Genomic DNA, 22,687 nt, shown 5'->3' with positions numbered 1-22,687 from the left:
GAGATTCGGTTTTTTTCCATTTTTTTTTTCTACATTCCAAATCGGTTTCTGAAATTTAATTAAGGTAGCAAGGGTGCATAAATGTAATTCAAATGCCAAAGCATTTAAACTACTTATACATTTAATTATATTGAATTATTTAACTTTCATTTAATGGGCCACAGTGGATAAACATTACAGACAGCAAATTACATTTCCCAGAATGGTTAAATTTACCTTAAATGTAGAATTTTAATTTACCTGAAAACAATTTGGTAGAAAAAATAAAATAAATAAAGCAAAAAGGGGAAAAAGAGTGGTCTTTCTGCAGACTGAGTTTATTTAAAGTTTATTCATGAGGAATTGTCAAAGAATGCCAAGTCACACACGTAACACTTTTCTCTTAAATGATCCATTTTAGGCTATATAGCCCCCAGTTATATAAACTCCCACTTACCTTCGTAATCAGACTATGTTTACATGAAGTCTCACCATTCAAGTACATCACATGTATATTACATACAAAATTGTTGCAGCAAACAAGAGATGAAATCAAAGCACCTTTACAAACATGGGAGGGCACCAATAAAGTGCTACAGAACATCTTTGAATTGAATGTCAATGGATGTCACCTGGAGTGTACTTACACCATCCTGTGGGTGCTACGGTAAATTCAGATGCTGAAAGTAATACTGAATATACATTCACTGATACTACTCCATTCACTGCTGCTGCAATACGAATGCTAAGACTCTTCAGCATGTATCATGGTTTATGCGGTCTGTAAGTAGATAAATAACTAAAATGGAAGAACTTAAGAGTCTGTTTAGTCCAACTAACATAGCAATCTGGACTTTAGTACAGCCACATATTGTAATCGTGTTGCATCTCGAACAGACACTGTAAAGCTATGGAATAAAAGTTGTATTGTTCAGTAATGGCCTAACCAAATGCAAGAGCTAAATAATAATAAATTATCGCTGAATTAAAGAATATTAATTAGTACTTTTTGTATTTGCTTGATTTTACCTTTTTAAGTGTAAACATTTTTTTTAATCGCCTGCCACTGCGGGCCTCAATCTGGCTTGATGAATTGAAATTTCTCTCCTTACAGTTTCAAAATGACAAACATAAGCAGATGTAAAAACACTGATTTACTTACAGAGGATGTAGAATCTAAACACGTAATATCTGTCCATCCATAGACACAAAAAAAAACCCTAACACTGTGGAAGATATTAGATTGTTTTATACAAGTGAATAAACAAAAAGAACCAACAGTAGAAAACTTAAGTCAATCATGCAATGTTTCATCTGTAAATCTATACATTATTTAGGGTAAAAAAGAAAAAGATTTTCAAATGTTTTTACATTTTCACTCCACCACATAAGTTGTAATTTAAATATCCACAGTCACATTCAGCCCAAAATAAGTATGTCTGACCCAAATCCTTCTATTTACCTTCACATTGTCTCTTAGTAGATCAAATATCACCTGTTTGCAGAGTCTGTATGACAAGCACTGGGATCCAGAGCGGATTCTGAGAAATGATCTTGTTCAGAGTTGTGTGAAGGGGTCTCAGATTCAGGGGATGAATGTGAAAAATCTGTGGACTCACTTGCAATTTCCAAACATTCATCAGTTTTTTCCTTTTGTTGTTCTGTCTTTTTTATCTCAATTGGCGTTGCGTCTTCATCCTTTATTTGATCGACTTCATTTTCTGTATCGTCTTGGTCCAGTGTCAGATCAATTTTCTCAGTTACCTGGTTCACTTGGTCTACAGTATGTGTGTCCATTGGCTCTTCTTCTGACTCAAGATCTACTACTTCTGACTCCAGATCTACGATTTCAGGTTCAAGCATGGCCTCCGACAGCATATTTAACAGCTCTAACGGAGTACCAGGCAAATTTGTATGTGCTTCCTGATCAGGAAGCAGACGGGCCAAGCAGAACGAGTGCTGAATAAATTCAGGCCTACCAGAGAAGCAAGACATGGCCTCTTCCAACCAAGATACGAGAAGCTGCACAAGGTCTTCAGACTTAACCCCAGATGCACCATCACTAGGTTGTTGTGCCCAACGAGCAATAAATAACCTTTGCAGCACAGGGCGTACGCACATCTCTAAAGGTTGATGTCGACCCGTACACCCAGCCGGAACGGTGGCGAGGAATGCTTTGGTGCTACTGATTGTGGATATGACGTTCTCAGATGTTTGGCTATGATGGCTATCCATAACCAGCAGGGCTTCGTTCGCATTCTGCGAGTCCAGATGCTTCTTCCACACTTTGGTGGCCCAAACGTCCAGCTCTTCCGATGCACTGAAACCTTCCTCTTTGGCCATTAGTAGGATTGACTCTGGTGGGCTTCTGCTCAGCATGCTTGCAGCATGACTTGTGAAGAGAGCTGCAGGTAGCATTGTACCGTTTGCAAGCATTGCAATGTAAATCTTTACAAAAGGCTTACCAGAACCAGTAAACTGAAAAGCAGTCTCTCTGCTTATCCTGGTTTTCTCCTTCAGCATGTTGAAGTCTACAAAAACAGAAAGCTGGTCCATAGCTCCAATGACACACTGTGGGACGTTGTTTGTCTTTATTTGACTGTGGACCAACTCTGTGAAGTGGCGACAGTTTTCCTCCATGGCATTAGGGAGTTCCCGATGTACTGTGAAAGAGGTATCCAAGCCCAATTTGTGCTGCATCATGAAGCTCACGGCCCACTCGTAAGAAATACGGAAAGAACTGCTCTCATTGGTTTGGGTTTGAAGCTCTGAAGCTTTTTCGAACAGTTTCGCCTCACTGATAGGACGCTGCTGTTCCCGTTGGGTCAGAACCCACTCCACTAGATGATCAACGGCCTCTCCACAGCTCCTGCTGCAGCATTCATTTAATTGATTCTCTTTGGCTTGAAGCCAGGACTTAATGAGCTGAGGTTTGGTGTCCATTTCTTTAGCTGCTTTCTGGATCCCGGAGCACAGCGCAAGGAGTAGTATTCGACGCTGATGAATAGACAAAGTCTCCTCTCTGTTTTTCACAGGTTGTGAAAGCATATTGGTTACAGTTCCCTCTACTTTATGTTTTGCCACTGTTTGATGTGGCATGTCCTCATCGCTTTCAGTCGTCTCAGAGACTGAGTCAGTGTCTTCCTCTTCTAGAGGGGCCATTTCCTGGTCCACGTCTTCATCCAGACTAGCATTGGCAACACGTGAAAAAGTTTTGACGTCCACTGAAGCTCTGTGCAGGCCTCTTTCCAACATTTCAGTTCGATATTTAAGTCCAGGTTCCGTGCCTTCCCTGGAAGGGAAATAGTGCGTCACTTTCCAGGGTCTGTATAACATGAAAAATGTTGAAACTTAAAAGTTTGCGAATTAAAAATAAAGAAGCCTTTGCACATTACATTTACATTTCAAATTTCAAGGGTTTTAGAATTTATCTATTGCAGGTTGCAATTTTGAATCCAACAATTATTTCAGTTTGTCATAAAACAACTTTGGTTTCCAGTATACGTACCTCTTAGAATCAATAAATCCAACTTTAGCGTTACCTGTACAGGAAAAAAAATTAACATGAATTATAATAATCTAAGACAATAAATGTAAACAATGTGTTTAGGCTATCTTCCATGTTAAAAATATGTAATACAATGCATTATCACTTTAATGCATGCCAATTAAAAAGCTGTTTGAAAACTGTATTGTTTAATTATGTGCAATATCTGAATAGAAAACAAACATTCAGAAATAGACTGATATTTAGTGTCAGAATTTGAGCTTTATAACCTTGGTAATTAGGTGAGAAACCATGGAAGTCCCAGAAGCAGCAAGAACGTTTGCACAGATTCACAAGGCATGCTGTGCAGCCATATACACTCTCATGACGCTCGTTTTTCAGGTTGCAAACTTTACATCTCCTTGTCCTACGAGTAATTTTGGCTAATCGATGTCTGACCCCTTCTTGAGTCTCCAGATTTTCTTTTTTAACAATCTGTTGCTCAGGCATGCTATCGTGGACTTGGTTCTGGCGAGCATATCTTTCGGCACACTTGGCCAGCTGGTACCCCAGACGTTTACGGTAGATGGCCTGGGAAAAGTGCCCCCCCGGAAACCACCCTGGTGGGTTGTCTTTGCGGGTCTCTCGTAGGACAATGAAAGAGTTGATGATGCTCAAGTTGACAAGAAACCAGAAGAGACGCCGCCAATTGGTGTCAAGAACCAGCCCGCCGAGTTGGTTGCACGTCAGCAGCTGGTTACAGATGTCCACACCACGCATGTTGTCCTGGAGCAACTTAAAGGCCTGGGGTCTTTCAATGGCGCAAAGCTCACCAATCTTAGTGGGAGATCTCCTCCACACCACGTCTGGCTGGCCTGCAACAGCATTAGTGGAGAGACATACCAGCTGCTTGTTATCTTTCCATCTGGTAGCAAGGAGTGGGGTGAGTTCATTCTGTTGGAAATCACCTGGATTGTTCAGTGGAGGTTCATCCCAAAACTCCTTGGGCAAAATTGGACTTTGGGGCAGGACGGAGCTAGAGCAGTATATACCAATGTCATACAGCTCCCGCATGAGTGGCACAGACACAAGTGAGCTGGACAAGAAAATGTGGTGATGTTTACCCTCAAAGCCCTCTATGAGTTGAGGTACAACTAATTTTCCCAAGTCTTTGTTTTTCTCCTGTTGTGTTAAAACCAGCAGTTTATGACAGTAGCCTGACTTTGAGTCACACAGTAGCCATATCCTCGGCTGGGAATTTCTACTCTTCTCCTGAGCGATTCCTTTGTCATGGCTTGGTAGAAAAGCTTGATCGACTGTCAGACACTTATTTGGCCTGTAGGCCTCCCGCATACTTGTCTGCAGGATGCTCAGCATTGGCTGAAAAAAGGACAACTTGTCAGCACTCTGGTTGTCGTTCTCCACAAGCATGCTGCTCATTCGGATGTGAGTTCTGATCTGCTTGAAGCGTTTGACTGACATGGTCCTGTAAAAGAGCTCACATATTCTGGAGCCATAGCGGCCATGGTGATGGTCCCAGGACCAGTACAACTCTGGCTCAACCTGGCCTTGAAGCCCCATGAGGATAGAGAGACCAAAGAAGCCTTTGACTTCCTCAATGGACACAGAGTTCCAGGAAGGATCCCCCTGCCCCAAAGAGCAGCAATAAGTAGCATAAGAATTGGTCTCAAAAACGATCTGCTCAAAAAGGATGTCGGGAAAAAGAAGCTGGAAGTAGTCGAGGACATCACTATTTCGGGCCATTATATGCTGTGGGCCACAACTGTCCATGAATTCTGGCACAGTTCCTTCCTCTTTGGGCACAATCCACTGCTTCATGGACAACCAGTCAGGCTGTGTCCCAACATCACTAGCTTCATCCCCTTGTGGACCCTCCACCTCCTCCTCAACCTGGCAGAACTCAATATCTGTCTCCAAACACTCTGTAGGGGAGGGGAGGGATTATAGGAACACAGAGTTAGTCTTCTCCTTGGAGTCTCTACCATCACCAATAATCCATTTTATAACACCATGCTCAATGTATATGTGGTTCTGATAGGTCAGTTAGCTTTTGAAAAAAGAAAACAATAAGCAGCTCAGAAGCAGCAGATAATTTCCCGATGGATAGTCCTTGTCGTTATTCATTTGTCATGTTTCTAACTTAACCCATTTTAGGGTTTTTTTTGTACTCCTCCTGATATTCTCCAGTTCAGGTGGTGTGCAGGTTTTGTGTAAATACTCATTTACTCATCCAGAGTGCTCTTGCAAAGGCTTGCCAGTAAGTCCTGCAAAGTCACACTAAGTACAAAAGGCCCACGTTTGTCCATTTTGACAATGGACAGCTTGAGTTCATACCCCACATGTGTGATTGCTGTGCATCACATACTGCGGGCTATTACTCAAGACTTTGCAAAAGTTTTTAAGCATATCTGTAATGTTTGAGTTTAGCTAAGTATGCATGGAAAAATTATCCTTCTTTATTGTAGGTGTCTATCAACTGGACAAATAACATTCAGCCTGTGAAAGTATATACACAGTGCTATGCAGGGTGTGTCAATCAAGCCGCAAGTTTAACAGTTTGCATATGTACAATGTTAAGATTCTCTGATGTAAGAAATCAGCTGTCAGAGAGTTTGATCCAATTACAAAGTTCTGAACGAACTGATGTAATTACCACACGCTGTTTAATTAAGCCTGTAGATATGGATAAGACAAAAAGGTGTTGCATGTGTAAATAGCAGATGTCGTACATTTTACTGAAAAAGCTATTCCGGCAGTTCTACAGCAATTTAACGGGTCTTACATTGTGAATAAAACTTGTATTATATTGATATTACAAAATCATTTTACAGATCCAGGAAAAAAAACTTTTATTTATTCCCAATAAAGTTTACACATGCATTTGGCACTTGACAAGCATTCATTAATGGACCCTGTTGTTTAGTAGATGTAATTTACAGTTATAAGTTGTACTAACAAGATTCAATGTATGTCATGATACTATTAATTTAGTTTCAAGGTATTTTTACTTTTGTGTCTACACTGTATTAGTACTATAATCATGCAATTAATGACACCTACAATAGAGTTGGATGCCTTCTAACTACAGAAGTAAGAAAGCAGAGAAAGAAAAACAAGCATGCAGTAAGACACAACATTTTCTAAAGACTCAGGAAAAACATGTATTAATGTTCTATTGAGTTGGAGTACACCCACCTTTACGAGTGAAGATGCAGTGGGAGTGATTAAAGAACTTTATGAGATGTTTGGCCATCATATTCCCCAGAGCAGTGGAGTATTCACAACCCGCACAGCTCAGCTTCACGCCGCTACAAAAGAGCAACAAATTACCTGTACCGTTTCAGATTTTGTAAAATAGAACTTAAAATCGAAAGATTAATATATTACCTTGGCGGTCCCTTTTTAGAAGCTTTTGGGACTCTTCCAGGAACGTGATTGCTGAAATAAAAAAATTCATTGCAATCAGTATATTGACATGACTGCCTGGCATACCAAACTAAACTTCAAACTCTAATTTCAAGTGGCACAGTTTTTTCATTTACAAAGGTGCAAGAGGATGTAAAGAAAGATATACGACTTGATTTACTTGATCATGTGGTTTGCATAAGCACGAGAACAGCATGTGCTGTAGAAGCAGAGTGAGCAGTGAACATAAGTAGGGTAGTGATTCGCAAAGTCTGGAATGTCAAAAGTGCACTCCACACACTTATGTCTGCCCAGTAGTGCCCTGGAGAGAGGAAGACCAAAAGTACATAATTCAAAATTACGATATTCAGTCGAAATGGTTCGATGAATCCGTTCAAATTAAACATAAGCTTACCTCTGCTCTTGGAACTTGGACAAGAAGTCAAACGTCTTGCTGACCTTTTTCTTCACAGGTCCATGTCGTTGTGATTGCTGGTCACCACTACAATTTGATGTTTGTGAAGTGCTAACACTATTCTTCTGAGAGTTAGTGGATGCTTTTGATGCCTGACCTGGTGACTTCTTCATCCCAACATATGCCCTAATGGTCACCTAGAAATAAACAGATGACATATAAAGCAATATATATTTTTACAATAGTTGAACTTGCTCTCAAACAAACAAACAAACAAACAAACAGACAGACAGACAGACAAACAAACAAACAAACATATTTTACTTTTGTCCCAGGCTGGAGTCCTTCCAATTCACAAGGCTTTCGGAAAGTCCTGTGATGATTGATTTTATGCTCAACTTTGTCTTTTGTGAACAAGAACTGGAGACGGCATTTGTTACAGTGGTAAACTGTTGATTTCTGGAGAGAACAAACAAAACAGTCACATAATGGTTCAAAATGTCTGTTGAGTCAAGCAATAATGGACATAGGAGCACATGCGCATCTTTCTTTGCAAAATATTCAAACAATGCATCCTTATAGGCCCATTCACTATTTAATTAACCATTAAGACTTTGCACAAGCAGCAAATAGTCTGCAAAGGAGATTGTGTTGAAAATATTTATACATGCAATTATTATTTCTTTTTATTATATTACAATTTATTCTCATAATTTATGCTCACCTGATGACGAATATAGTGCTGCTGGTAACTGGTGGAATGCTTGAAAACTTTGAGGCAGTACTGGCACAGAAGGTGGCGGGTATCCTCATGCCAGGTACGAAAGTGGTTAAATACATCCGAGTAGAGGGAGGAGCGGTATTCACACACCTGAAAGTGTCAAGGCATTATAGACACTGAGACACTCCTCATATTATAAAGACGGGTAATAAAAGTTCATGCAGGTCAATTTCACTTAATTTACCTGGCACACATAAGGCATCTCTCCAGGTTTGTGGGTGTTCTTCATGTGCTGCAGGAACACTGGCTCACTCTCAAAGGACCACTCACATATCTTACACTTGGCTGAACAGAAAGCATAAAAATCACTAAATTAGCTGAAAAACTGAATTTACTTCAGTTTACAGTCTGTAGCAAACCAGCAAAAAAGTCAGGCAAACAGGCACCATCTGAATACAATACGTGTTAAAGTTAAATGTGTTAACGTTAAAAATACACTTGTTGCCCCAGTCACCTCTTCAGTCTTCATGTTTGAATTTAGTCAAATATACTAGTGCACATGGCAAAAGTGTGTCTGTTGAAAACACTGTATCTGCATAGGTTCTAACCAGCATAACCAGTCTTGCAAGATCGTTTTTTTTTTTTTGTTTGTTTGTTTAAAAAAAAAAAAAAATCTGACTCCAACAGGTTGCCAACTAAGTGTGGGATGATGAACAAACTCTAAAAGCTTTATCTGTGTCTGTATGACCTGTTTCACTGTAAAAAGCTGCTATTGTTTCTTGTGCATAAGAATATTATGGAACAAGAAAATAAAAAATACACACACACACACACACACATTGCTTCCCAGAAATAATGGTTGGCAACAAGGTGGTGGGAGACACAAATGTGAAATCCAATTTTGTGAGTACATTTGTATAAATTTCAGTGATGAAAATACAACATCACAGCCCATCTACATGTTTAACTGTAGCAGACGTATACAGACTGAATGTTGTGAACATAATTAGATAATTCTGGAAAACAAACAAATACAGTTGTATCTAAACATTAATGTACACTACCAGGTCAGTGAGATTTTTTTTAAAGAAAATAATACTGTGATTGTAATAATAATAAATGTTTCTTGACCATCAAATCAGCATATTAGAATGATTTCAGAAGGATCGTGTGACACTGAAGCCTGGAGTAATGATGCTGAAAATTCAACTTTGCCATCACAGAAATAAAATACATTTTGAACATATATTACAATATGAAACAGATATTTTAAATTGTAATATTTCACAATATTACTGTTTTTTATTGTATGTTTTGATCGAATAAATGCATCCTTATTAGCATAAGTTTCCTTTTAAAAAACATTTTTTTTAAAATCATATAGAGCCCTAACTTTATTATACTGGAAAAGATCTTACTAGATGACTCGATGGAAGTGTGGACGCTCTCCAGGTGGCATTGAAGACGAAATGGTGTGGGAAAGCGGCGGAAACAGTGCTGGCAGGACGTGTGCGTGTCCATCTCCCCATTTTGCTGTTCCAACTCAACATGGTACCTCATATGGTTCATAAGCCTGCAATGAGAATAAGCATTTACTAAATGCAGCATTCTAGTATATGAAAGAAAACACCTTCTGTCCAAGTTTAGAAGAAGCACTGGGAAATATCCTAAAAATTAAACATATCATCTGCAAGTAGACAGATATATCCATAATTCTTGACTGTCCATCAACATACCTAACATTATTTTTCAGTCTCTTGTTACAGGAAAGGCATTTGAACGATAATGGTTCCTTTGAGTTGTCCATTGGTACATAGACTCGATTCCCCTCAAATGTGCCGTAGTAGAAATCATCCACCAGCATGACAAGTCTGGGCGGAGTATCTCCAGTCTTTGTCGGTGGGCTATCCAGCTTGACACTAGGCACAACAGAGAGGGTCTTAGGTGTTGTGGCTGGTGTTGTGGCTGGTGTGTTCACAGCAGTTGCTGTACTGCTTGTTTCAGGCGTCTGGACAAGTGCTGGGCAGCAGAACTAAAGGGGGAATAATAATTAATTGACAACTTTTTAGGTGACCAGACACATATATAGTATCTGCAAAAAGTATATACTTACACACATATGACTCCGTAGAGCCTCTATCATTTTGAACTGAGCTCCACAACGAGGACACAAATGAGTGATCGTTGATGGTGTTGTATGGGTAACAGGGATTGCTACAAAGAAAGAAAAGTGTTTGGAATTGATCAGCATGGCTTTACTCTAGTATGAAACTGATGCATTAACAAAGAAGAGAACAGCAAACTTACTTTGGACAACATTATGTGTCATGACAGGAACAGCAGAGGAAACAATAGGGCCGTTATTGGTTTTTTGATTGCTCATGACAACAAATGTCTGTGCTTGAGCCCCACCGGGAAGGTTAACAGATTTCACAAGGCTCATTATGTTTTGCATGTCCAAGGGTCCATTTCCTGGCTTTATTGTCACTGTAAATAGGAATAAACCCAATTTTAAAACAGATCATTGCAGTCCTGGATGCTGATTGGTCAATACAGTGTAATAAAATAAATATTACCATCTGTAATAAATACTAATTTACGTGAATTTATCTTGTAGCAGATGATGGTGCTTAATGAATTTGGGTGGTAATTTTTTTAATCAAAATTTGTCCCTAGTTTTTCAATTATTTTTTCATACCGTCACTGTTTCTTAAAAAAGCTCAAATCTTTGTCTAAAAAACAAATATAGTTTAGTTCTCAACAGGAGCAGCTTACAGATTTTAGTAGTGGTTCGTGCTGTGGAGGGCTGAGTAATGGTTGTGGAGGGCATGGTGGCCAGAGAATTGACTGCAGGTGGGGCGACCGCTGTTGTGGTACGAATAGTGAGAGTAGCAGGGATTTGCATCGTGCTGAAAGTGCTAGGCGTTTGGGCCCTGTTTGCGACCGGCGCTCCGGCCCTTATCTGAGCTGGCTGGGTAATTATTTGGGTTCCTCCAACAGCTGGTTTAAATATTTGTGTCCCAGGTGCTGAAAAGACATAAAAATGAAACATTGTTAAATCAATGAGCAAATCAAACCCTGTAAAACTAAAACTGAAGTTTAAGGCGCACTTTGACATACCTTGGACTAAAGTAATGGGTCGAACAGTCTGCCCTTGTTGGACATTCAGCACCAAACTCATTGGGGCCTGGCCGGGCTGGCCAGGATGGATATTCTGCACAGGAAGACCCTGTATCATACACAATAGGAAACATTTTGATCAACAAATTTTGAGATAACCAGAAATGAGCTGGGATCTATGAGGTGGGATGGCAGCACCTGTGTGGTAAAGTAAAACGGCTGGCTGTTGGTGGCATTGGCAATAGAAGATGTGACAGGCAGGAGAACCTGCGACAGAGCCACAGTGCCCAGCCCTCCTCCTCCTGATGTTAAAAAGACCTGCTGCCCTTGCATTGCTTTAGGAATGTCCGCCGGCACAGCAGCAGGAACCATGCGTTGAGTCACTGAAAGAATAAATAACTGAGTAAAGAAGTAGTGCAGCTAAAATGCTGTCATCAAGATAGTGGCGATGGCCCTGGTGTACCATTTTTATAGTTTATACAACTTTTGTGCTCACACATCATACAAAACACTTATATAATAATACTTTAAATGGAAAAAGAGCAGTCAAGATAGTATTTATAATTAGTTTGTGTTCAACAGAACGGAACGTGTCATACAGGTTTGGAACAACATGAGGATGAGTAAATAATGACACAATATTCCTTTAATAGGCAAAAGAACTGATAATACGGACCAGGATACTCACATGTATTTGTGATCAGCGGAACCGCGTTTGCCGTATTTACTACGGGTGGCAGGTTCTGGATCACCACAGTCTTAGGCTCAGCTGGAATATCAACCACCGTCATGGCAGGAGTGGAAGACACTAAACAACAGTGAAGAAGGACAGGTTTTAGATAGCATAATGATATTAAAATAATTGTTAAAATACAAATCTTTCTTAATTACACAAAGAATCTCTGGAATATGTGTGATCTAAACATACATTTAACTATAAATAATACAAAAAGAATATATAAAATTACACACCAGTGGGAGTACTACTTTCTGCATTTCCCTCTGAATCATCCATTGAATTTTGCTGTTGCCATGGTTCCAGCTCCTCCTCCTCACACTCCATAAACAAATCCGCGTCCATGTTTCTGAAACAAAGTGTTTATTGAGCTAAACGGTTAACGTGCTTTTACAATCTACATGAAAAAATTGCTGCCCATGGTATTTAGTGTATAAATAAATCATAAGTCGGGAAATTTTAGGGCTTCATTTTAGATTTTGACAGGTGAATGACGTCCGAAGTGAAGACCCTCACAATATTCACCGGGCTCTGACAGCATTCAGGTCCGACCAGTATCAACGTCAAGGGTGACGTTTACAAAACCGCCTCATCCTGCAAATTACATAAATAAACAAAAGAGTGAGTAAACCACATTTTGTGCTCACATATATTATATATAACAAATCTGTAATAAAATGGGTTAGATATTCAGTGTGCTGCCGTATCACTTCAGGAAAGCCTTCAATAAATTGTCTAAGTACGCGCAATGTGATTTCATCCAACTGAAAGAGGCGAAGAGAAAAGTAGTTCCTGTGCCCTTTCATCCAATGCGTGAGACTAGATGGTTTGACAGACCTAAATAAAAGCATGAGCCTTAGATGTGTATAATAACAATAAATGTGGATTAAAATCTAAAGTAGGTTGGAACGAGTGACAGCGCGATGTTTATTACAATTACTCGGTCACAAATTATGCAGCAACCACCTCGCGCGCTAAGTGCGCACTCCGCATACTGTCCCCTGCGCACATAATGAACGACGATCATCTAATGTGTGGATTAAAGCGCGAATATAACGAATATTGTCGAATTTATAAATAATACTTACCGGATTATAGTCTATATGGAAATATGTTCAATGTGATATATTGAAAGCACACAAAGCCAGCCGGTACGTCACAGACGAGACGAATAAATGCGCTAAATGGGCAGAGGTTCTGCTCTTTCTGCGGCAGCGATTGGTTGATGCGTGCAAAACGCCACTTCCTGTTTTAGATTCGGACCTCTGATTGGCTGTAATCTCTGAAATAAGGAGGAGTGGTTACTGGAACAAGAAAATGGCTTCCTTCCTTGCAACGACAACATTTTACACTATCTAACCAACTGCTGGCTTAATAGTGGCAAGCAGATAGTGTTTGGATTTTATTCAACATGTTGCTGGTGTTTTGCAGATAAACTATCAAGACCATCATAGACTGGTGTTTTCTGAACTGAATTCATGATTTTAAATTATTGATCACTTAAAACATCTCCAATATAAAAATATTGGCTATAAATATTAATTTACACTCCCCTTACAAGTAAATCACAGATAAATAGGTTAGGAAACAAAAAGCAAAAACCAGTACTTTTTAGAACCGGTTCCAACCGGTTCTAAAACTATATATTGATGAGATTCGGTTTCATTAACGGTTCTCAAACGTGCGTCCTTCCGCCAATGTGGATGGAACATCCCATTGCAGTATTTACTTCACTACTATTACAATTTACTGCAAAGTCGCTACTAAATAATTCAGCACGAAAAAAAACGAGTGGTGATGTCCGATTCAAGAACAAACGACTCTTAAGAGTCGATTCTTTTTAGTTCATCAAACAGTGCGAACAGTGTAGTCGGATGAAATGACTCTTCTGAACCGATTCTTTTTAGTGAATCAAAAACAACTCCGAAGAAGCGGTAATCTGACTGAACCAATAACTTTATTGTTTTATGTTGTACTTTATTTGAACATAAATACATTATTTCAAAATATCCACCGCAAAATGTCCCAGGTCTGTACTCTCAGCGCTGAATATTATTAAAACCACTATCTGACTAGTGACTATTCATCAGAAACTGATGCTGAGATAAACGTTTCACAACGTTTCAAATCTGCTGCTAAATGATGAGACGCGCGTAATCAGCCAGGTTACGAAACGGACAGCAGGTAGGCCACTAAGCTGTAAGACCTATATATAGCATTTTGCACAGGACACAATGTAACATTCCAGGGTTATTCTTCAATTTGTACACCTGCTACATGAGATATATGATGGACCGAGTCACATCATCTGATCGAGTGAACTATGGCATTGTCCTCGGGCTGACGTCGATCAGTAAGTTACGTGCATTATTTGACATCTTTAGAACCTTTAAGAATTAAAATAATCTCTCTCTCTCTCTCTCTCTCTCTCTCTCTCTCTCTCTCTCTGTGATAAGACATTTTGAAAGAAATAATACTTTTATTCAGCACGAGTAAATAAGGTTCAAGAGTAAAGCTATTTATAATGGTATAAGATGTTTCTGTTTCAAATAAATGCTGTTCTTTTGAACTTTTATTTATCAAAGAAAGAATCCTGAAAAAAAATGTATAGAGGTTTGCTCATAAATTTTAAGCAACACAACTGTTTAATTTTATAAGAAGAAATGTTGCATGCCAAATCAGCATATTAGAATGATGTCTGAAGGATCATGTGACACTGACGATTGGAGTAATGGCTGCTGAATATTGCTATCACAGGAATAAATTACATGTTAAAATAATATATAAATAGAAAAACAATTTTTTTAATTGTAATAATATTTCAGAATACAGAATACCATTTTTACGGTATACTTGATTAAATAAATGCAGCCTTGATGAGCATAAGAGACTTTCATTTAACACTGTGTATGTAATGCCATCTCCCATACAGGCTTTATGCTGCTGCGAAAATGGATAGCTGGTGGTGTCTGCAAAAGCTTTGCTCGTTTGGATGGAAAGACAGTTGTGATCACTGGTGCCAACACTGGGATTGGCAAGGAAACTGCAAAAGATATGGCTCGTAGAGGTATGACACATTACCTTCGTCCTCATCTATTATTCTCTTACTTCCAGTGAATAAGTATGTATAAATGCTAATGTGTGCGTATAGGGGCTCGGGTAATTATGGCCTGCCGGGACTTGACACGTGCTGAGAAAGCTGCGGAATATATTCGCCGCTCCACAGGAAATGGCAATGTAGTCATCAGACACTTAAATCTAGCCTCTCTCTATTCTGTACGAGAATTTTCCAAAGAGTTCATATCCACAGAAGAACGACTGGATATACTCATCAACAATGCAGGTGAGTAAGATTTCACAAGAATGAAGCAAGCAATACAGAGACAGATTTGAAAGGGGACCTATTATGCCCCTTTTTACATGCCCCTGTTTTCATACATGTATCTCAAAATGAGCTGCTGCTCCCCACCCTGCTTTCCAAAGCCTTTACAGCTCTTGCTTGTAATACTCTGCCAAAAACGAAAACATCTGTTTGGTTTTGATTATCATCTCTATTGCGGTTACACTCACGTGACATTGCAGTTCTTCATCATCATGAAAGTTTATTATCTGCATGCGTTTTAAAGCCATATCAGTCTAAATTTCTGATAAGGTTATCTGAGCGCACGCGTACATATCGCTGGATGTCAGACGGCACGTATTAAACTAAGTTCTTTTTTCTCATGTTATTGCGCTTAAACTGTCAAATACATTCAAGGTTATGTCAAACAAAGTTCACATAAACACAGTCGGTTATGTCTGTGAACCTAAACAGCAAGTAAAGAAAGCGCATGTGTATATTAGATTAGAATTAAAGTGAAAGCAGAGTAATATACAGTACCTACTGCTATTTATGCTGTTAATATGAATCAAACAACAAAAGAAAAACAGAAAATCATTCACTGCTCTTGACTGAATAACTTCAGTAGCTTTAATAAGAAAACATTTCTGACTTGAATGCTGCTGTTAGATGCTCTGGCGAGGAGATAAACATGGCGGACTGTGTACAGGTCACTCAGGGCGGGGTCTATGCTAATGAGGCAGAGTCCGTCAGCAATCGTGGGCATATGTGACGTCACAAATGCTAGACTCTGGCATATTCTGTGACACTGCTTATGATTTATGGGGATTAAAAAAAAAAAAAGTGTAGGTGGATTTTTACCATTATTGGGTAGTTGTGTACACTCACTGCTGACACACATTTATCTTCAAACACCATGTAAAAGTGAATTTTTGCATAATAGGTCCCCTTTAAAGTTTTTTTTCTGACAGGTGTGATGATGTGTCCAAAGTTGATCACAGAGGATGGCTTTGAGACACAGCTGGCTGTCAATCACTTGGGACATTTTCTTCTGACCAATCTACTATTAGGAGTGCTAAAGAGATCCTCCCCCAGCCGCGTAGTGAATGTGTCCAGTGTTGTACATGTTGGTGGTAATTTTCAAAAATTCACAAATTTTCACAAGTTAAGGAAAAAAACTGTAATATTGTGAAATATTTATATATCACTTATATTTCTGTTTTCTATTTTAATATATTTCATTTGCTGATTTGCTTCTTAAGGAACATTTCTTATTATTATCAATGTTGAAAAAAGTTGTGCAGATGAGTATTTTTGTGGAAAACTTTTTTAATCATGATTCTTTGATTAATAGAAAGTTAAATTGAATGCATTCTTGCTGAAAAAAAATATTTATTTCTTTACAAATTAAAATCTTTTGAACAGTGGTGTAGATGTTAAAGTAAAATACGACAATTTTGTAAAATATTTTTAGTCCGATAAATATCCTTATTTGTCACTGTTTTCATATAGGTAAGATTGAATTTGATGACCTTTTCTTTGACAAAAGGCCTTACAGTCCTCTGGCCAGCTATAAACAGAGTAAGCTGGCCAATGTGCTTTTCTCCAAAGAACTTGCACGAAGAATGAAAGGTAAGATACTACTACAGTTTTTGGTATAGCAAACAAGATTTTGTCACATACTGTTTCAATGGCCGTGTTAAATCAAGTTTGCAACCAGTTGCTTTATATATATATAAATGGATGCTTCCATAGGTACAGGAGTTTCCTCATTCTGCCTGCATCCAGGAGTGATTCGAACAGAGCTGAATCGTCATGTTCTGTTATGGTACCCGATGCTGAAGACTATACTGTCTTTGCCCAGTATGCTGCTGATGAAAACTCCCTGGCAGGGTGCACAGACCTCTATCTACTGCGCTGTCACTGAAGGCTTAGAGAGGAAGTCTGGCTGCTACTTCAGGTAAACGCAATACTCTGTCAATTGCTAAAGCATTGACCATTTTGTTCAAACACAATTTGCAAGCAAAAAAGTTTCACTCTGATATACATCACAATAGGGAAGAAAAGACAAACGCAACTTCCGTTTCATGCCGGCTTTTAAAGACTTGGCAAGACAACTAGATCAACTCAGACTGGTTTCTGTGCATCTGTGTTTTGTGCAGTGATTGTGCTGAAAAAGACCCTGCTCCAGAAGGAAAAGATGATGCAGTGGCTAGAAGGTTGTGGGAGGAAAGTGTTCTACTGGTCGGACTAAACAACCAGCACTGACGCTCTTCCTGATTGCAAGTGCTCCCCCTAGTGGTGATACCTGTGACCCAAAACTTACTAGAGCAGAACCACAGATAGGACATCAATGGCAGAGCTAGTGCCAAGGCAAATTACATGATTTGCATTGAGAGATGCATATTTGTCAGCATTGTTTTTTTTTTTCTTCTTCTTTAATTTTTGGAACAGGATTTCCAAGAAATAAAGCACAGGTGTGTGGCTGTGTTTTATTTGAAAGTGATTACATTCTTATCAATTAGAAGTGGGCCGCTTTAGAGAAAGAACAAGAAGCAAATCGTGCTCTGTTTGTTAACCATCCAACGAGTTGTGCTTTTTTTTATTAAATCTTTGTTCTCAGGATTCATTCTTGATGACATGATGGTGCCCAGCACATTTGATCAGAACAAAGTCCCGTACGATTATTTTACTTCCATAATATGGAAGTAAAATAATGTCAAATGTTTTTGAAATAAAAAGCCTGTTGAATTGCACTACTTGAAAAAAATAGGCATTGCATTAACCATGCTTGCATTTTAATGCATTGTATTTTTAGGGCTTGCATTTTTATGGGCTGAAATTCAGCATGGTTGAATATTTAAGCTGTGAATATTTCAATTAAAAACATTTCAAACACCTTTTCATTATTAAAAATTCAATAATCCATATTCACCTTTCATATTTCACTTCCAAAATATTCAAACTGTTTAAAAATACAACCAATAATATTCAACAGGCAATTTTCGGGCCATTTTATTTCGCTTTGCAAATTCGCTTCCACAAAATTCAGTGGTTCAAATTCGACAGTAAATTCAACATTCACGTCCTGGAACTGCAGGAAAAGCAATAGATTACCGAGCATACTCTCCATCTGCTGTTAGTCGACCTCACCATTAGATGGTGCAAAAGTGCGTGTTGTTGACGAAGACCAGCAAAATAAGAGCAAGTCATTCATTCATAAAACTCATTTACAGCAATGTAAGTGTATTTGTGATTATTATGACGGCGGTTTTATGTTAAATTCAGTGCCTTCACGGTTACTTTTTCTGTGTAGCACTTGCATCTTTATCTACCGTGAACAAGATTATAATGTTATTCCCCGATGCGGATGTACAGATCCAATGTTACATTTTTGAGGTTGACATATATTTATCTTGGTTGTTTAGTTAGTTGCCTTAACTTTATATTGTGGCGATGTGCTGCATGCAAGCTATTAGGGTTTCCCTCAATACTTCTCTGGACATATACATTAACGTAGATTAATGGACTACAGTGATGTAAAAGACCAAACTCGCTGTCAAGCAGATTGACTCAGAATAACGCGCAAAGCTGAGCGTTTCCCAGTGATCGACTGGCATAAAGTTGGCTTGATGTTGGACATTCGCACATTTAGGGACCGTCTCTAAAGTGTATACGACTTATACACGTTTCTAACTCCGATAGCATTTGAATAGAACGACTTACAGTCATAAAACCAACTGTAAAGTGTTCATGTAGTGTCAGGCATAATGCGCATTGCTCACCCTTTGGATTTTTGATATTTATTCAAATAAATGTAAGTTTGCTATTGAAGTTAGAAACATGTATGCCAATGTTGTATGCAACTTTAGAGACGGTCCCTAAATGTGCGAACGTCCAATGTCAAGCCAATTTTACATTTAGTCATTTAGCAGACGCTTTTATCCAAAGTGATAAACAGTTAAATTAACAATAGGACAACAATATGCAAGTGCTATGACAGTTTAAGCTAATGCAATACACGTAGGCATACTATATATAGTAGGCTATATCAGTATCACCAGTAGGCTTATATGTATATCGCCAGTATATCACGAAACGCTCAGCATGAAACTTTGCGCGTCAAGTTCATATTCTGAGTCCATGCTGACCTGTAGCCTATATAGTAGCCTACAGCCTACTTCCCCAATAAGGTGCAAGACTGATCTTTCATATCACTGTATTAGGAAACTACATTAAGCTACGTTAAGCGTTTTGTCCCAACTGAAGGGGAATCCTTGAGTATGAGGTATTGAGGGAAACCGATTATAATCCTGTTCATGGTAGAGAAAGCTGATGACATGTAGAATACACAGGTAAAGTAACAATGAAGTTATTGAATGAAACATAAACGTACAGCTTTTGTGTGTTTATCATCTTTTCCGCACATACTGACACAGATAATCATTTCCATTTTATGAATGAATGTCTTCGTCAACAACAAGCGCTTTTGCACCATCTGATGGTGAGGTTGACTAACAGCAGATGGAGAGTATGCTCGGTAATCTATTGCTTTTCCTGCAGTTCCTGGGCGTGAATGTTGAATTTACTGTCGAATTTGAACCACTGAATTTTGTGGAAGCGAATTTGCAAAGCGAAATAAAATGGCCCGAAAATTGCCTGTTGAATATCATTGGTTGTATTTTTAAACAGTTTGAATATTTTGGAAGTGAAATATGAAAGGTGAATATGGATTATTGAATTTTTAATAATGAAAAGGTGTTTGAAATGTTTTTAATTGAAATATTCACAGCTTAAATATTCAACCATGTTGAATTTCAGCCCATAAAAATGCAAGCCCTAAAAATACAATGCATTAAAATGCAAGCATGGTTAATGCAATGCCTATTTTTTTTCAAGTAGTGCAATTCAACAGGCTTTTTATTTCAAAAACATTTGACATTATTTTACTTCCATAACATACCTAATTACGTATAGATTATGTTTGTAATAATTTATATATAATTTAACCACTAGATGGCGTTAAACATGTGTTTTTGGAAACATGGCATGCTATGCATTTCCCTCTACTTGAATTATGATACAACAAGCCTGCATCCTTCCACACTGTAACACTGCAGGTCAATTGAAACTAAAGGAAAATATGGTTTGGAAAGATGCAGACCCTGGATCACATGATCACCCTGTGATGTGGTTGTAGGTTACAGTTGCAATTATGTAACAAGGACATGCACTCAAATCAATATAAAACAGCACAACTCCTATTTTTTCTCTTTATTGAATTTTGCATTCCGATATATATATAAAAATATAAAAACAGTTATTTTAAATTACAATAATATATCACAATATTATGTTTACGTTATTATGTTTTCATTGTATTTTTGATCAACTAAATGACCTCAAACCCAAAACTTTTAAATAACAATGTATGTGTAAAAAAGCTGCTGTATAAAGCCAAACAATGTGGAAATAATTGTCTGATTGAGACTGAAAAAACATTGCTGCTGAGTTCACTGCCAGCAAATAACAAATCTTCCTCTTCAATTGAGCCTCTGTCCCTGAGAAAGTTTCCTGTGTGAAATTTGCTTCCAAACAGCTGAGTCATTTTCCTGTATTCAATTCTTTGTATGCTTATTACTGAAAACAAGTGATAATAATAACGTGTGCAGTGCGGCTGACAGTGGCGCACAGAACCACTTTTGCACCTCGACAGGACAGAGATGTTTCATGTAAACATAATTAGTCCAAAAAAAAAAAGATGAATCAAGGCATGACAATGCACGACACCCTCAGTCATTTCTGAGTGCCTGGCAACAGAGAATAAAGATGAAATCCAATTAAAAACCTATTGCCGGGCCATTCAAACCATCCAACTCCCAGCGCAATTTAGCTTGTAGCATTAGCACATCATTTATGGTCGACACAGAGCATAGTTCACTAAACTCATTCCATCATATCCAGCACCATAATGCTTGTCAAGAGCTGAACCCAATCAATGAGCGCTCTTGCATCTGTGGCCCCTGTGGGCAATGCCTGGCGCCTGCTCGTCTCCACTGGCTTCATACAAGAGGAAGAGCATTAAACAGAGATGTGCTGATTCTCTTTATTATAAGAAAAGAAAAAGCAGCATTAAACTAAAACCTATTGTTCATATGAACAAAATAACTCATGTGTCACGAATCTGCATCATCTTTCAGACTTAAATATCCATAATGTGCCGATATCATCAGATGCGGATGTATTACAGCGTGTCATTCCCGCAGGTCGCACTGAGTATAATTTACATGTAACCAATATAAATTTTGTATTCAAATGTGATGTGGTCTGAGCTTATTTTTAGGGGAATTCGTTCAACGGCTCTTGTATCTGTTGCCATATTGTCTGGAAGTGTATATTTTGCCATGAATAAAAATATAAAAAAGGTAATTGTGAGTTTTTAATCATGAAATTCTGACTTTTTTCTCACAATTGCGAGTTTATATCTCAAAATTCTGAGTTTATATCTTGCAATTCTTTATACCTGCCCTTGTGAAAAATAAATATACCAAAATCCAATGATTCGTTGAATTTAATCATTTTTTTTTATGGTAAGTGGTTGCACACAATTGATTTTAGCTACATTTAAACAAATGCATTAAGTTGAACTAAAATTCAACTTAAAAAGTTCAACTTAATACATTTGTTTAAATGTAGCTAAAATCAATTGTGTGCAACCACTTACCATCATTTTTTTTATTAAATTCAATGAATAATTTTTTTCATTTTTTACTACAAATACATTTAAATATCTATGTACTTACCGTAATATGAATACCCTACAGTTGTACTTTTGGTGTAATAAATTGTTATACTTAAAGTCTTTAGTTATCCATAAGTAGTGCTGAGGTGCAACTAAAGATATAAATAAATATATCTGATTGTGCTAAAGTGGAACTATTGCAAGTATACTTTAGGTACACTTTTTCTTGCATTTAAAGACTACAGTGATCATACTATCCTTACTAATAAAGATATAAAAACACATTTTAGGCTTAATATAATTTTATTTTATTTTTTTAAGCAAGTAAGTCAAAATTCTGATGCACTTCAAGTCAAAATGGCTGTGTTCTTATAAAAGTACGTCATCGTGACAATCTCTATTTGTTTTGCCCCAGGGGTTAATGTTGTGCTCAACCCCCTATCCATTGTGCCTTGATGAGGCTTTTGGGAGGATTTGTGGGAAATGGGAGAGCCGTAGTAAAACATCATTGGAGACCAGCTGAGCTTTGAAACGATCATAAAAGCTACATCTTCCTGAGTCAGTGTGCTTGGCTCCAAGAGCTTAGGGGTCACGGCAACTGCTGACCCGTTCGCTTGACTCGACTGTTAGGGGCCCCATTAAAGTCAGCCCTTCACTAGCTCTGAGGGAATTTGATTCAGCTTAACCGTCGTGGTTTTCTGGCCAACTTAGTGCTGGAATG

At 38.2% G+C, this 22,687-nt stretch overlaps 2 protein-coding genes across 4 annotated transcripts; one reads left to right on the top strand and one right to left on the bottom strand.

The window, feature by feature from the left end:
• Window positions 1-35: 35 nt before the first annotated feature.
• pogzb (pogo transposable element derived with ZNF domain b) lies at window positions 36-13,085 on the bottom strand. 3 transcript variants are annotated; one of them, XM_079893898.1, is made up of 21 exons: window positions 12,973-13,085; window positions 12,410-12,478; window positions 12,121-12,233; window positions 11,837-11,956; window positions 11,347-11,531; window positions 11,149-11,257; window positions 10,804-11,055; window positions 10,336-10,515; window positions 10,142-10,242; window positions 9,765-10,060; window positions 9,447-9,601; window positions 8,273-8,373; window positions 8,032-8,178; window positions 7,632-7,766; window positions 7,308-7,504; window positions 7,074-7,214; window positions 6,875-6,925; window positions 6,683-6,795; window positions 3,757-5,409; window positions 3,488-3,521; window positions 36-3,304 (listed from the first exon to the last, which is right to left on the bottom strand). In XM_079893898.1, the coding sequence occupies exons 3-21, from the start codon at window positions 12,227-12,229 to the stop codon at window positions 1,471-1,473; spliced, it is 5,913 nt and encodes a 1,970-aa protein (XP_079750024.1). In that variant the 5' UTR covers window positions 12,230-12,233; window positions 12,410-12,478; window positions 12,973-13,085; the 3' UTR covers window positions 36-1,470. The 3 variants fall into 3 exon arrangements, with proteins under 3 accessions (XP_079750024.1, XP_079750026.1, XP_079750025.1); XM_079893900.1 differs by having other exon boundaries at window positions 36-3,271; XM_079893899.1 differs by lacking the exon at window positions 12,973-13,085 and having other exon boundaries at window positions 12,401-12,479.
• A 719-nt stretch (window positions 13,086-13,804) lies between these two features.
• On the top strand, window positions 13,805-17,802 carry LOC307171930 (retinol dehydrogenase 13). The gene is made up of 8 exons (XM_079893872.1): window positions 13,805-14,068; window positions 14,133-14,237; window positions 14,817-14,951; window positions 15,036-15,227; window positions 16,196-16,357; window positions 16,737-16,856; window positions 16,980-17,184; window positions 17,387-17,802. The coding sequence occupies exons 2-8, from the start codon at window positions 14,162-14,164 to the stop codon at window positions 17,490-17,492; spliced, it is 996 nt and encodes a 331-aa protein (XP_079749998.1). The 5' UTR covers window positions 13,805-14,068; window positions 14,133-14,161; the 3' UTR covers window positions 17,493-17,802.
• The last annotated feature ends 4,885 nt before the right edge of the window (window positions 17,803-22,687 follow it).

Source organism: Squalius cephalus (assembly GCF_949319135.1).
Source record: "Squalius cephalus genome assembly, chromosome: 15".
NCBI classification, from domain to species: domain Eukaryota; kingdom Metazoa; phylum Chordata; class Actinopteri; order Cypriniformes; family Leuciscidae; genus Squalius; species Squalius cephalus.
The sequence above is the reverse complement of the archived record's forward strand: the minus strand, read 5'-3'. Positions and strand labels throughout refer to the sequence as shown.

What these genes read in the sequence shown, in the direction of transcription:
- pogzb (XM_079893898.1), bottom strand. Translation starts at nt 12,229, where the DNA reads ATGGACGCGGATTTGTTTATGGAGTGTGAGGAGGAGGAGCTGGAACCA. An exon ending in AGAAAGTAGTACTCCCACTG is followed by an intron (nt 11,957 to 12,120) that starts GTGTGTAATTTT and finishes ACTGTTGTTTAG; the next exon opens with TGTCTTCCACTCCTGCCATG. An exon ending in CTGCATCTTCACTCGTAAAG is followed by an intron (nt 5,410 to 6,682) that starts GTGGGTGTACTC and finishes CCTCCCCTACAG; the next exon opens with AGTGTTTGGAGACAGATATT.
- LOC307171930 (XM_079893872.1), top strand. Translation starts at nt 14,162, where the DNA reads ATGAGATATATGATGGACCGAGTCACATCATCTGATCGAGTGAACTAT. An exon ending in CCTCGGGCTGACGTCGATCA is followed by an intron (nt 14,238 to 14,816) that starts GTAAGTTACGTG and finishes TCTCCCATACAG; the next exon opens with GCTTTATGCTGCTGCGAAAA. An exon ending in TATACTCATCAACAATGCAG is followed by an intron (nt 15,228 to 16,195) that starts GTGAGTAAGATT and finishes TTTTTCTGACAG; the next exon opens with GTGTGATGATGTGTCCAAAG.